General features: G+C 44.0%; 1 protein-coding gene across 3 annotated transcripts in view; it reads right to left on the bottom strand.

Moving 5' to 3' along the window:
* Window positions 1–13,218, bottom strand: part of LOC141132219 (uncharacterized) — a 62,111-nt gene that overhangs the window by 6,574 nt on the left and 42,319 nt on the right. For 2 of the 3 annotated variants that reach the window (XM_073620385.1, XM_073620386.1), the window contains exons 4-5: window positions 5,172–5,296; window positions 181–314 (exon numbers count right to left, since the gene is read on the bottom strand). In XM_073620385.1, coding sequence (XP_073476486.1) covers window positions 181–314; window positions 5,172–5,296 — 259 coding nt within the window. The remainder of the gene's footprint in view (window positions 1–180; window positions 315–5,171; window positions 5,297–13,218) is intronic. The other variant, XM_073620388.1, reaches the window with a different exon arrangement.

Below are 13,218 nucleotides of genomic sequence, written 5' to 3'. Positions count from 1 at the left end.
TAAGTGTTTCCTGCTCAAAACAAAAAAATTCAAACATATGTATGAACTCTGATTTAAAACAAGAAATCCAGATGACATTCAGAAAATAGTGTGAATTTGATTTTTTGGCTATATTTTACTACATGGCATGTTATGTTACTATAGTTTAATACATGGCATAAGAAAAAAGACATAACTTACCACAGTCCTTTGGCTTTTTCATGTTCGTGAAATATGAGAAAAACTTTCTCAAAGAAACTGATTGAACAGGATAAGTGATTGGCAAGCTGTACCATAGGGCCTCCAGCTCTTCTGGTAGAAGAACACAGTTCATCCTATAGTAATAGTATTGATAATATTAATAATAATAATAATAAAAGGGAATAATACAACTAAGGCTCCTTTTACACTTATGCAACTTGGGATCTGACTTGTGAGACCCCAAGTCGCAGGACATGTGAAATTCAATGTATTTCTATTAGAGCCGTTCCTACTGATACTACAGAAGTCTCTGCGACTTCAGAAAAGGTTCCTGCACTACTTTGGTCTGACTTTAGCGTCAACCGTACGCACATATGCGGCCTCGGCTTTAAGGGGTTATACCGGGATGATGCATGCATCATTCAGGTACCGTTTTTTAGAGCGGGAAGTCAGCTCTTCAGAGATAACAAACGATGCAGCTAAAATCGGCTCGGCTGTTATCACGGAGGAGCGGGAGTGGACGACCGCTTCCCGCCGCCTTCCGCCGCTCTTCCTGGGCCTCCCGACCCACCGGGAAACCCGATTCATGATCCAGCACTTCCGCCGGCTAGAGTGAGACCGGAAGGAAGCTGAAAATGGCTTTGTTCCAGTCTGCTTTGTGTAAACACGGAAGCGACGTCAAATTGTGACTTCTGGTTTACTCGGCTGCCATTGGCGCCCTTTTAAAAAAAAAGTACAGTATTCAGAATCGCCATTTTTGGCATCCCCGCAAGCTCACGCAGCAAAGAAAACGGTGTTCAAATCACACATGTGAGGTGTCAGAGCGAGAGCAATAATTCTAGCACTAGACCTCCTCTGTAACGCTAACCTGGTAATCGTTATTTTTTTTTTAAAGCCCCGCCTATGGAGATTTTTAGGTATCGTTGTTTTTTTGCCATTCCACGAGTGTGCGCAATTTCAAAGCATGACATGTTGGATATCTATTTACTTGGCGTAACTTCATCTTTCACATTATACAAAAAATTGGGCTGACTTTACTGTTTTTTTTCAATTCATGAAAGTGTCTTTTTTTTCCTAAAAAATTGCGTTTGAAAGACTGCTGTGCAAATACAGTGTGACATAAAATATTGCAACGATCACCATTTTATTCTCTAGATTCTCTGCTAAGAAAATATATATCATTTTTGGGGGTTCTAAGTAATTTTCTAGCAAAAAATATGGATTTTAACTTGTAAGCAACAAATGTCAGAAATAGGTTTAGGCATGAAAGGGCTTTTGATGTGACTTTGGTACAGAGAATGTAAAGTCAGATCAAAGTCACACCAAAAGTATCATCAAAGATGCAATGCAAGTCGCACAACTTTGTTGTCTTACAAGTGTGAAAGGAGCCTAAACTGCAGCAACCTCTAGTACAGTGGTTCTTAACTTTTTTGATTTAAAGACTCTTAAGAATCTGATGAAATCCATGGACCCCCTCCCCAGAAATATTTGCATAAACTCAAGTTTGTGTGCAATGAATATACAGTATATACTGTATTTTATTGAAATGTGGTTGCCTCATACATATACAGTATGACATAAACAAGGTTTATATAAAGTGAACAAACTTACCAAAAAAACTCACCCCTTTTCAAGCAAAGTAATGGCCATTCGTTCCAAAGATTAAATACAACAATCTTGTGCAAATTAATCTTTTCACGACCGCGCTATAGCTGAATGACGGCTACAGCGCTGTCGCACTTTGCCGGGAGGGCGTTATATTACAACCTCCTGTGATCGCTCTTTCCCCACGCCCCCTGCAACACGAATCGCCAGTGATATGAACTTGCTATGTCCTCTGGACAGAGCTGATCACAGATCAGGGTAAAAAGCCAATCATAGCTGCTCTTTACCGTGTGACCAGCTGTGTCCAATCACAGCCGATCGCAGTGTAAACAGGATTTGATAGTTATCGGCAATCCACACAGAGGACATCTACACTGATCCTGGTTATCAGCGCAGCCCCATCAGTGCCCATCAGTGCTGTCTGTCAGTGAATATCAATGATGCCTATCAGTGCAGCATATCATTGCCACCTATGAGTTCAATCAGTGCCCATCAGTGCAGCCTCATCAGTAACGAAGAAAAATTACTTATTTACAAACTTTTATAACAGAAACTAAGAAAAACTTTTTTTTTTTTCAAAATTTTCGGTCTTTTTTCATTTACTAAAAAATAAAAAACCCAGTGGTGATTAAATACCACCAAAAGAAAGCTCTATCTGTCTCAAAAAAACGATAAAAAATTTGTTTGGGTACAGTGTTGCATGATCGCACAATTGTCCTTCAAAGTGTGACAGCGCTGAAAGCTAAAAATTGGCCTGGGAAGGAAGGGGTAAAAGTGCCCTGTAGACAAGTGGTTAAACAAAACCATTTTAACTCTACGCAAATTCACTACTACTGCTAGTAGTTGAAACTTTTCCATGGAGCACTGACAGATGCTGACGTATGACAGAATACAACTTCATAAGTGATGTAGTGCATTGTATTGTACAGTATTGTATTGTATTCTGTAGTTTCTTTTTTTTCGGAAAAATACTGTACCAATTAAAACAAATATAGTAAGAAGTAGTGAGAAAAATTTGAATGTTTGTCCCTTCGGATAATTTCGCATGAACTGACGTGATCAGAACAGAAAGTTGTGTACTAACGATCAGATTATTGTATGATCGCTTTGAAAGCGGTATTTTGCGTCCAATTTTCTCATCGTCTGTACTAGGCATAGGAACCTCTATTCTAGTGAGTGAAAATGTTAATGTGTTTTTCACTTGAAAGTGTTATCCATAAAATGTACAAAATATTACTGTTAAACAACAGCAACCTCTAGTGGCTCAAAATCAAAAGTGCAATTATATTAATGCCAAAAAAGTAACTGATGTCTTAGCCAAGCTACAAACAATTCCTAATACATGTATCAAACATTCTAGATGCAAATTCCTGCTCATGGGCCATCATCCAACTTTCCAGTCAGGTGCTTTAAAAATCCAGTTTAATACTTAATGAAAAATAACTCCGTGTTCTGACATCCACAAATACCCTTCCTATAAGAAAAGCTTGGGCTCCTATTTAGTGGAACATGTGCCCCTTAGGACTTAGGAGCGATGAGCTTGGTTTGCATAGTGTATAATGGGTTGTGGTATGAAAGGCACAATAGAAGGTACAGTATCTCACAAAAGTGAGTACACCCCTCACATTTTATTTATTATATCTTTTCATGTGACAACACTGAAGAAATTACAATTTGCTACAATGTAAAGTAGTGAGTGTACAGCTTGTATAAAACAGTGTAAATTTGCTGTCCCCTCAAAATAACTAAACAAACATCCAACAATGTCTAAACCGCTGGCAACAAAAGTGAGTACACCCCCAAGTGAAAATGTCCAAATTGGGCCCAATTAGCCATTTTTCCTCCCCGGTGTCATGTGACTCGTTAGTGTTACAAGGTCTCAGGTGTGAATGGGGTGCAGGTGTATTAAATTTGGTGTTATCGCTCTTACACTCTCATACTGGTCACTGGAAGTTGAACATAGCACCTTATGTCAAAGAACTTTTTCAGAAGAGAGGATCTGAAAAAAAAAAAAAAAAGAATTGTTGCTCTACATAAAGACGGCCTAGGCTATAAGAAGATTGCCAAGATCCTGAAATTGAGCTGCAGCACGGTGGCCAAGACCATACAGCGGTTTAACAGGACAGGTTCCACTCAGATCAGGCCTCGCCATGGTTAACCAAAGAAGCTGAGTACATGTTCTCAGCGTCATATCCAGAGGTTGTCTTTGGGAAATAGACGTATGAGTGCTGCCAGCATTGCTGCAGAGGTTGAAGGGGTGGGGGGTCAGCCTGTCAGTGCTCAGACCATATGCTGCATACTGCATCGAATTGGTCTGCATGGCTGTTGTCCCAGAAGGAAGCCTCTTCTAAAGATGATGCACAAAAAAGCCTGCAAACTGTTTGCTGAAGACAAGCAGATTAAGGATATGGATTACTGGAACCATGTCCTGTGGTCTGATGGAACCAAGATAAACTTATTTGGTTCAGATGGTGTCAAGCGTGTGTGGGGGCAACCAGGTGAGGAGTAAAAAGACAAGTGTGTCTTGCCTACCAGTCAAGCATGGTGATGGGAGTGCCATGGTCTGGGGCTGTATGAGTGCTGCCGGCACTGGGGAGCTACAGTTCATTGAGGGGACCATGAATGCTAACATGTACGGTGACATACTGAAGTAGAGCATGATCCCCTCCCTTCAGAGACTGGGCCACAGGGCAGTATTCCAACACGATAACGACCTCAAACACACCTCCAAGAAGACCACTGCCTTGCTAAAGAAGCTGAGGGTAAAGGTGATGGACTGGCCAAGCATGTCTCCAGACCTAAACCCTATTGAGCATCTGTGGGGCATCCTTAAATGGAAGGTCTCTAGCATCCACCAGCTCTGTGATGTCATCATGGAGGAGTGGAAGAGAACTCCAGTGGTAACCTGTAAAGCTCTGGTGAACTCCGTGCCCAAGATGGTTAAGGCAGTGCTGGAAAATAATGGTGACCACACAAAATACTGACACTTTGGGCCCAATTTGGACATTTTTACTTAGGGGTGAGATACTGTAGGTGAATTCACTGACTATGCTTTTAATAGGAATTTCTGTAATCAGACTTTGTTTCCAACCTGTCATAAGCAATGGGAATTACAATGTCTATTCTGAGCTGTCGCTGGCATGTGTTTCTGCTGCAAATGGTATAAAAGTGTGTAGGGATAATTTGTCTTGAGTGGAATGCAGAAAACTGGAATAAACATACTGCAATCCATAGTAATCATTGAGGTTTTTGTTCAATAGGAAATTAAAACAAAGAATATGGTTGCTTGGCCATTAGGTCTACTATTTCTCCCAGTTTTGATACATTAGCCCCTCTTTGGAGAGGAATACTACCACGTCCATCATAGCTTCAGTCCAACAACTTACCGAAGAAATATGGCATCTAATTTTTCCTTATCTGCACTGCATTCATCATTTTTGCATATGCTGATGAAAACTTTACAAAACTGCCAAAACTTATGCTGAAGGAGGTCCCATACCATCAAGTGTAGCTGTAATGAAACAAAAACATTACTTCAAGACACATACATAACACACTAAAGGGTCTATTTATATACACAGATCAGGCATAACATTATGACCACCCACCATAACCCAACAAGGCATGGACTCCACTAGACCTCTGAAGGTATGCTGTGGTATCGGGCACCAAGTTGTCTGTAGCAGCACCTATAAGTTCTATAAGTTGCAAGGTGGGGCCTCCATGGATTGGATTCGTTTTTCCAGCACATCCCTCAGATGCTTGATTGGATTGAGATCTGGAGAATTTGGAGTCCAAGCAGTGCGTTGCTATGGGGGTGCAGATCACACCTGGGTGACACCCGCTAGAGGGGTGACACCAGGGGCGGACTGACCATCCGCTAACTGTGAGGAGAGCGAAGAAGGAGACGGCGATGGCAGCCTCCGATCCTGGAAGTAGTTCACTTATGGTGCAAAGCGGGTCGAAGTTCCGGGCTGTGATCATGCCTCACTACACACAGCTGGTGATGGAGCCAGTGGGCTGCAGGAGGTAAGAGTCCACAATACTAGGCGGCATGACTGGACACCGACTCCTTCACCATGGCTGATGTAGTTATCAGGGAACCCTGCTGATATAATTATACAGATTACAGTATAAAACTTTAGGGGGTGATCTTGCGGTGTAGTTTTTTTTGGGAGGGGGGGGGATGGGGGAAGCTTCCTGGTGTAGTATGGGGGGATAGGGTAGCCCCATTCTCTCCCCCTCCTGTCTCCCCCTTTCTCTCTCACCGCCCTCTTTCAACCCTTTCTCTCTCTTTCACCCCCTCTCTCTCCACCCTCTCAACCCCTTCTCTTTTGCACCCGTATCACTCACCCCCTCTCCCACCCTCCTCTCTCTATCATCCCCCCTCTTTCTCACCTCTCTCTCTCTCTCCCACCCCCTCTCTCTTAACCCCACCTCTCTCTCTCACCCCCTCTTTTTCTATCACCCTCCTCTCTCTCACTCCCCTTCCTCTCTCACCCCCTCTCCCACCCTCACTTTTCTTACCCCCTCTCTCTCACTCCCCTCTCTCACCCCACTTTCTCTCACCCCCCTCTCCCAACTCCTCTCTCTCACCCCCTCTCTCACCACCCTCTCTCTCACCCCTCTCTTCCACCCTCTTCTCTCTATCATCCCCCCTCTTTCTCACCCCCCTCTCTCTCACAACCCCTCTCTCACTCCCTCTCCCACCCTCCCTTTTCTCACCCCCTCTCTCTCATTTCCCTCTCTATCACTCACCCACTCTCTCTCTCTCACCCCCTCTCTCTCACTCTTCTCTCTCACACCCCCTCTCCCACCCCCTCTCTCTGTCTCTCACCCCCCTTTCTCTCTCACCCCCTCTCCCTCACCCTCCCTCTCTCTCACCCTCTCTCTCTCTCACCCCCTCTCTCTCTCTCACCCTCTTTCTCTCACCCCTTTCACACTGTCTCATCCCCTCTATCTCTCACCACCTCACCACTTTTACCCTCCCTTTTTCCCCTTCTTACATTTCTCTCCTTTTCCATCTCCACCATCTCTTTCTCCTTCCTATTCCAATCTCTCATCCCTCCCCCCAACCCCCATGACAGGCTAGCGGAAAGGGGGAGACACCATGTTTTACTGCACCAAGTGATACCAACCCTAGTGACACCACTGAGGCCAAATCAACACCTCAAACCTATTGTTATGTTCCTGAAACCATTACTGAATTCATCAGACCAGGCCACCTTCTTCCATTTGTTTGTGGTCCAGTTCTGATATTCACATGCCTATTAGAAGCACTCTCAGCTTGGGCATCCTGACCGCTCTGCAGCTACACAGCCCTATATGCAACAAACTGCGATGCTCTGTTTTCTGACACCTTTTTATCAGAACCAGCATTAACTTTTTCAGTAATTAGAGCTAATAGCACTTCTATTGAATCGGACTACATGAGCCAGCCTTTGCTCCCCACAAGCATCAATGAGCCTTGGCTGCCCATGACTCTCGCCGTTTTATTGGTTTTTCTTCCATGGACCACTTTTGGTAGGTCCTGACCACTGCAGACCGGAAATATCGCACAAGAGCTTTAGTTTTGAAGTTGCTCTGACCCAGTCCTCTACCCATTACAATTTGGCCCATGTCAAAGTTGCCCAAATTCTTATGCTTGCCCATTTTTTCTGCTTTCAATACCTCAACTTCAGGGACAGTATGTTCACTTGCTGCCTAATACTGTATATCCCACCCACTTTCAGATGCCATTGAAACAAGATAATCAATGTCATTCACTTTACCTGTCAGTGGTCATAATGTTATGGCTGATCGGTGTATGTTTTCACCCAAACGTTACTCAACTTTTACCCAGGATGCACACTATTGCTTCCAATTCAATTCAATTAGAAGTGTATGAATCATGGGTGAAAACTGTGAGAATCTTCGGTGTAAGGTCAGGGGCGGACTGACCATTGAGCCACTCGGGCACTGGGCCACTAGGGGGCCCCATCAGGGTTGCCAGCCTCAGTAAAACAAGGGACAGTAGGTATAAATCTGTGTTTTTTTTACATCTGTCTGTGTATACTGTGTGTGCATGTATGTGTATACTGTGTGATTGTATACTGTGTGTATGTATACTGTGTGGCCCCATAATCTCTGATTGCCTGGGGGCCCCATAATCTCCTATTGCCCCATGAGTTATCAGTCCGCCCCTGTGTAAGGTCTTATAAATAGACCCATATGTCAAATATGAATCTATTTAAGCTCCATGATTTAACATTTTGAATGGTTTGCGCTAATATGTATGCTATTCCTAAAGAGCCACTCCTTTACATGGATTTTTGTGGAACTGGAGGGCTGGTATAAAATGTCCCTGTTCCTTTGGCCATCCACTGTATATTCTAGCACACTACCATTACTTCAATCTCACCTGGTGTCCGAGATCAGAGTGTATCTATAGGCAGTGAAGGGGAACCAGCTTTTCCTGGACCTAGGAAGACAGGGTCCCCAAAAATGTCTTTGTCCCTTTATGTGTGCTTGTATTGTTTTTTTTTTTATATAGAATAAAGTGAAATTTTACAATAAAAAAAAAAATAGAAGCACTGTGGCTTAATAGTATAGTCTAAATATTTATAAAGGGCCCAAGGTAAACTCTAGACCAAGGACTTGTGCATTTACAGTGCCCTGAAAAAGTATTCATACCCCTTGAAATTTTCCACATTTTGTCATGATACAACCAAAAACTTAAAGCGGGGGTCCACCTATCTATCGTTTTTTGTTTTTTTTTTTGAGTTCATTCACAAACTTTTCTTCTCAGCATTACATACTCACATATTGTGTGTAATATGTCCGCCTTTGTCAGATTTCGTCGGAAAGAATAACTTATATTATTCACTGCAGGCGGTTTCCATCTTCATTGTCGGCATTTGAAGCCCACAAGCATTTATTTCCTGGATGTGGTGAATGCTGTGCTCCCAGCATTCACCGCTCATTCCCGCACATGCTCAGTGGCTTCCTGGGAAGCCTGAGACTAGCTCCCAGGAGTCTGGGAGAGGCTAGAAACACGCCTACTCCCACGGGAGGAGAACCAGGAAGTGCAAAGAAGAATAGAAAAATAAAAGGTAATTACGGCGATTTAAATTTTTTTAAACGGCATGTCAGCATCTAGGCAAGGAAGAGAATACATACAGATATTGTTCAAAATTTGGGTGGAACCCCGCTTTAAATGTAATTTATTGGGATTTTATATGATGGACCAACACAAAGTAGCACATAATTGTGAAGTGGAAAGAAAGTGATAAATGGTTTTCAATTTTTTTTTCAAATAAATATTTGAAAAGTGTGGCATGCATTTGTATTCAGCCCCCTAAGTCAATACTTTGTAGAACCACCTTTCGTTGCAATTAGAGCTGCAAGTCTTTTTGGGGATGTCTCTACCAGCTTTGCACATCTAAAGAGTGAAATTTTTGCCCGTTCTTCTTTGCAAAATAGCTCAAGTTCTGTCAGATTGGATGGAGAGCATCTGTGAACAGCAATTTTCAAGATTCTCAATTGGATTTACTGTATATACTCGAGTATAAGTCAAGTTTTTCAGCACATTTTTTTGTGCTGAAAGTGCCCCCCTCGACTTATACTCGAGTCAAGCACTTTTCTGCAGCAAAAAATTTCATTTTCTGAACCGACTTTGCTAGGAACCCCAAATTTGGTGTGCAAACCCAATGGAACTGGTATCACAATGTATCCAAAGCTGGGGCCCCAAAGCCGGTTCGGAAAATGTCATTCTCTGCTGCAGAAAAGTGCTTGACATTTTCTGAACCGATTTTTGGGGCCCTGTATCTCGGCGCCACTTGGTGCTAGAAACCCCAGCTTTGGAAATTTTATGGTGCTAGTTCCACTGGGTTTGCACACCAAATTTGGGGTTCTTAGCACTAAGTGGCCCCGAGATACGAGGCCCCAAATTTGGTCGACTGTGTCCATCTGCAGCAATGTCATTTCGGGACCCTTTGGGTTCAGAGACCCCAAATTTTGGCTGCAGCTAGGGGGCATCTAGGAACCCTTAACTACCGAGTTTGAAGTTCAGGGGACCTATGGCTGCAAATGGGCACAGTGAGGCATGCAAATGGGCACAGTGATGCTGCAAATGGGCATTGTTAACCCTCTTTTCCACTTACAGTAGCTGTGCATTTCTCACCCTCGTCTTATACTCGGGGCAATACGTTTTTTCCATTTGTTTGTCGTAAATTAGGGCCTCGACTTATACTCGGAACGACTTATACTTGAGTATATACTAGGGTTGTCCCGATACCACTTTTTTAGGACCGAGTACAAGTACCGATACTTTTTTTCAAGTACTCGCCGATTACCGATACTTTTTTTTTAATGTCATGTGACAGTTTTTTTTTTGCTATTTTTTTTTGGGGGGGGGGGGGTGAACGTTGTATGTGTGTGTGTTTTTTTTTGTTTTTTTTTTTACAATTTTTATTTTTTACAATAATATTTTTTTATTCTTTATTGTTTTTTTTTTGTTTTTTTTAATCAGCCCTTTTGGGGGGCTTTGGTGAGATATCAGGGGTCTTAACAGACCTCTGATACCTCCCCCTTGAGACAGAGAAAGAGCGAGGATAGAGATTCCCCAGTCCCATTCTCTGCAGCGTCAGCTGCACTGAGAATGAATGGAGAGAAGACAGCGGCTCCTCTCCATTCATAAACTGACACATCGTAATCACAGGAGATTACAATGTTTCAGTTTCAGTTTTGTGAATGGACAGAGTCAGCTGACTCTATCCATACACAAAGGAAGGAGGGGGAGGACGGAGGAACGGAGGGGGAGAACGGAGGGGACAGATAAGGAGAGAGGAACAAAGGGGGAGTACAGAGGGGGACAGATAAGGAGAGAAGAATGCAGGGGACAGCGGAGAGGCACAGAGGAATGGAGGGGGCACGGAGGAGGATGCAGTGACATACAGTGGTGAGCGATCACCGCTGTATGTCAGTAAAGCTGGTGAAAGCCGCTGGGGGAGAATCTTGTAACTCCCCCACGCGCCGATCACAGCTGACTTCCAGGTATCGGGGGAAGCATCGGGAGCATTTGCCCGAGTACAAGTACTTGGGCAAATGCTCGGTATCGGTGCCGATACCGATACTAGTATCGGTATCGGGACAACCCTAGTATATACGGTAGGTCTGGACTTTGACTGGGCCATTCTAACATATGAATATGCTTTGATCTAAACCATTTCATTGTAGCTCTGACTGTATGTTTAGGGCCGTTGTGCTGCTGGAAGGTGAACCTCTGCCCCAGTCTCAAGTCTTTTGCAGACTCTAACAGGTTTTTTTCTAAGACTGCCCTGTATTTGTCCATCTTCCCATCAACTCTGACCAGCTTCCCTGTCCCTGCTGAAGAAAAGCATCCCTACAACATGATGCCGCCACCGCCATGTTTCACGGTGGGGATGCTGTGTTCAGGGTGATGCGCGGTATTCATTTTCCGCCAAAGTAAAATTTTGGTCTCATCTGACCACAGCACCTTCTTCCACATGTTTGCTGTGTCCCCCACATGGCTTCTCGCAAACTGCAAACTGGACTTCTAATGGCTTTCTTTCAGCAATGGCTTTCTTCTTGCCACTCTTTCATAAAGGGCAGATTTGTGAAGTGCACGACTAATAGTTGTCCTGTGGACAGATTCTCCCACCATAGCTGTGGATCCCTGCAGCTCCCTCAGAGTTATCATGGGCCTCTCGACTGCTTCTCCGATTAATGCTCCCCTTGTCCGGCCTGTCAGTTTAGGTGGACGGCCATGTCTTGGTAAGTTTGCAGTTGTGCTATACATTTTCCATTTTTGGATGATGGATTGAACAGTGCTCCGTGAGATGTTCAAAGCTGTGCACATCAATGCAGCCTCTCCAGTGTCCATCAATGCAGCCACACTTGTTCACATATATGCAGCCACAACTGTGCTCATCAATGCAGCCTCTCCAGTGCACATCAATGCAGCCTCTCCAGTGCACAGCAATGCAGCCTCTCCAGTGCCCAGCAATGCAGCCACACCTGTTCACATCAATGCAGTCACACCTGTGCAGATCAATGCAGTCTCTCCAGTACCCATCAATGCAGCCTCTCCAGTGCACAGCAATGCGGCCACACCTGTGGAGTGGACACCATGCCCCCCCGCGGGCCGGGTAAATGACCTAGGCCGTAGTTTGAGGACCCCTGCTTTAGATGTTCACAGGGACCAATTCATTTGGGTTGATTTGCTAAAGGCAAATAGGATGTTCACTTTGCGGGAAGCTTTTTCAATTTTACTTTGCAAAGAATACAAAATCACATGCAAAGAAAAAAACAGCAATTTTGCATGATGGATGGTGGAAGTCAACAGAGCTTCACCACATTCATTAAAATTTGGGGAAAATTTGCCTGACAAAGTACAATTTCCTTTGCAAAGTGATCAGTCTATTTTTCTTTAGTAAATCACCCCCATTGCTTTGGTGTAGATGGATTAAATCCTAGGCTCCTGAGACTCGATTCACACTAATGTGTTTTTTGATGCATTTTTCAGAAATGCAGGGAATTTTTTTTAACATGGGTTCCCATGGAACACATCAACGCGTTTTTGTGCGTCTGCGTTTTTGGAAAGGGTCGGGGACTTTTTTTTCCAAAAAATGCAGCGTTTTGCATGTAATAGACTTCAATGGACCCACATCCAAAACACAAGTACTGCATTTTTACCGCGATTTTGCCACGATTTGCAGTTTCATTTTTTTTTTAACACTGTATATGGCTGGTTGCTATGTAGAGGGTTGGAAAGCTGGCCGCCGTGTCCTTAACAACCAGAGAGTCATCAGCTGTCAGCAAGCTTCCCCTGAATGTAAAAAAAAAAAAAGAATTGCCAGCTAAAAAAATTGTGAAAAAAACAGCGTGGGGTCCCCCCCAGGTCCATACCAGACCCTTGGGTCTAGTATGGATTCAGAGGGGACCCACCCATGCCAATTTAAAAAAAAAATGGCATGGGGTCCCCCCAAAATCCATACCAGACCCTTACCTGAGCATGCAACCCTGCAGGTCAAGAAAGGGAGGGGACAAGCAAGCGCCCCCCCCTCCTGAACCATTTCAGACTGCATGCCCTCAACATGGGGGGGTAGGTGCTTTGGGGCAGGGGAAGCTCTGCGCTCCCCACCCCAAAGCACCTTGCCCCCATGTTGATGGGTACAAGGGCCTCTTCCCGACAACCTTGGCCGGTGGCATATCAGAATGCAGAAGCCCCTTTTAACAAGGGGGCCCCCAAATCCTGGCCTCCACCCATGTGAATGAATATGTACCCCTACCCATTCACCAAAAAAAGTAGTGTAGTGTGACAAAAGACAATAGACTGTTTTTGACAAGTCCTTTATTGAAAATGTCTTCTTCTTCCCCATTTCTTCCTCATCCGGGCTTCTCCTTCTCCTGCTTCTTCCTCCTTTGAGCTTC

This window comes from Aquarana catesbeiana, linkage group LG03 (assembly GCF_042186555.1).
Source record: "Aquarana catesbeiana isolate 2022-GZ linkage group LG03, ASM4218655v1, whole genome shotgun sequence".
NCBI lineage: Eukaryota > Metazoa > Chordata > Amphibia > Anura > Ranidae > Aquarana > Aquarana catesbeiana.
This window is presented reverse-complemented; position numbering and strand designations above follow the sequence as displayed.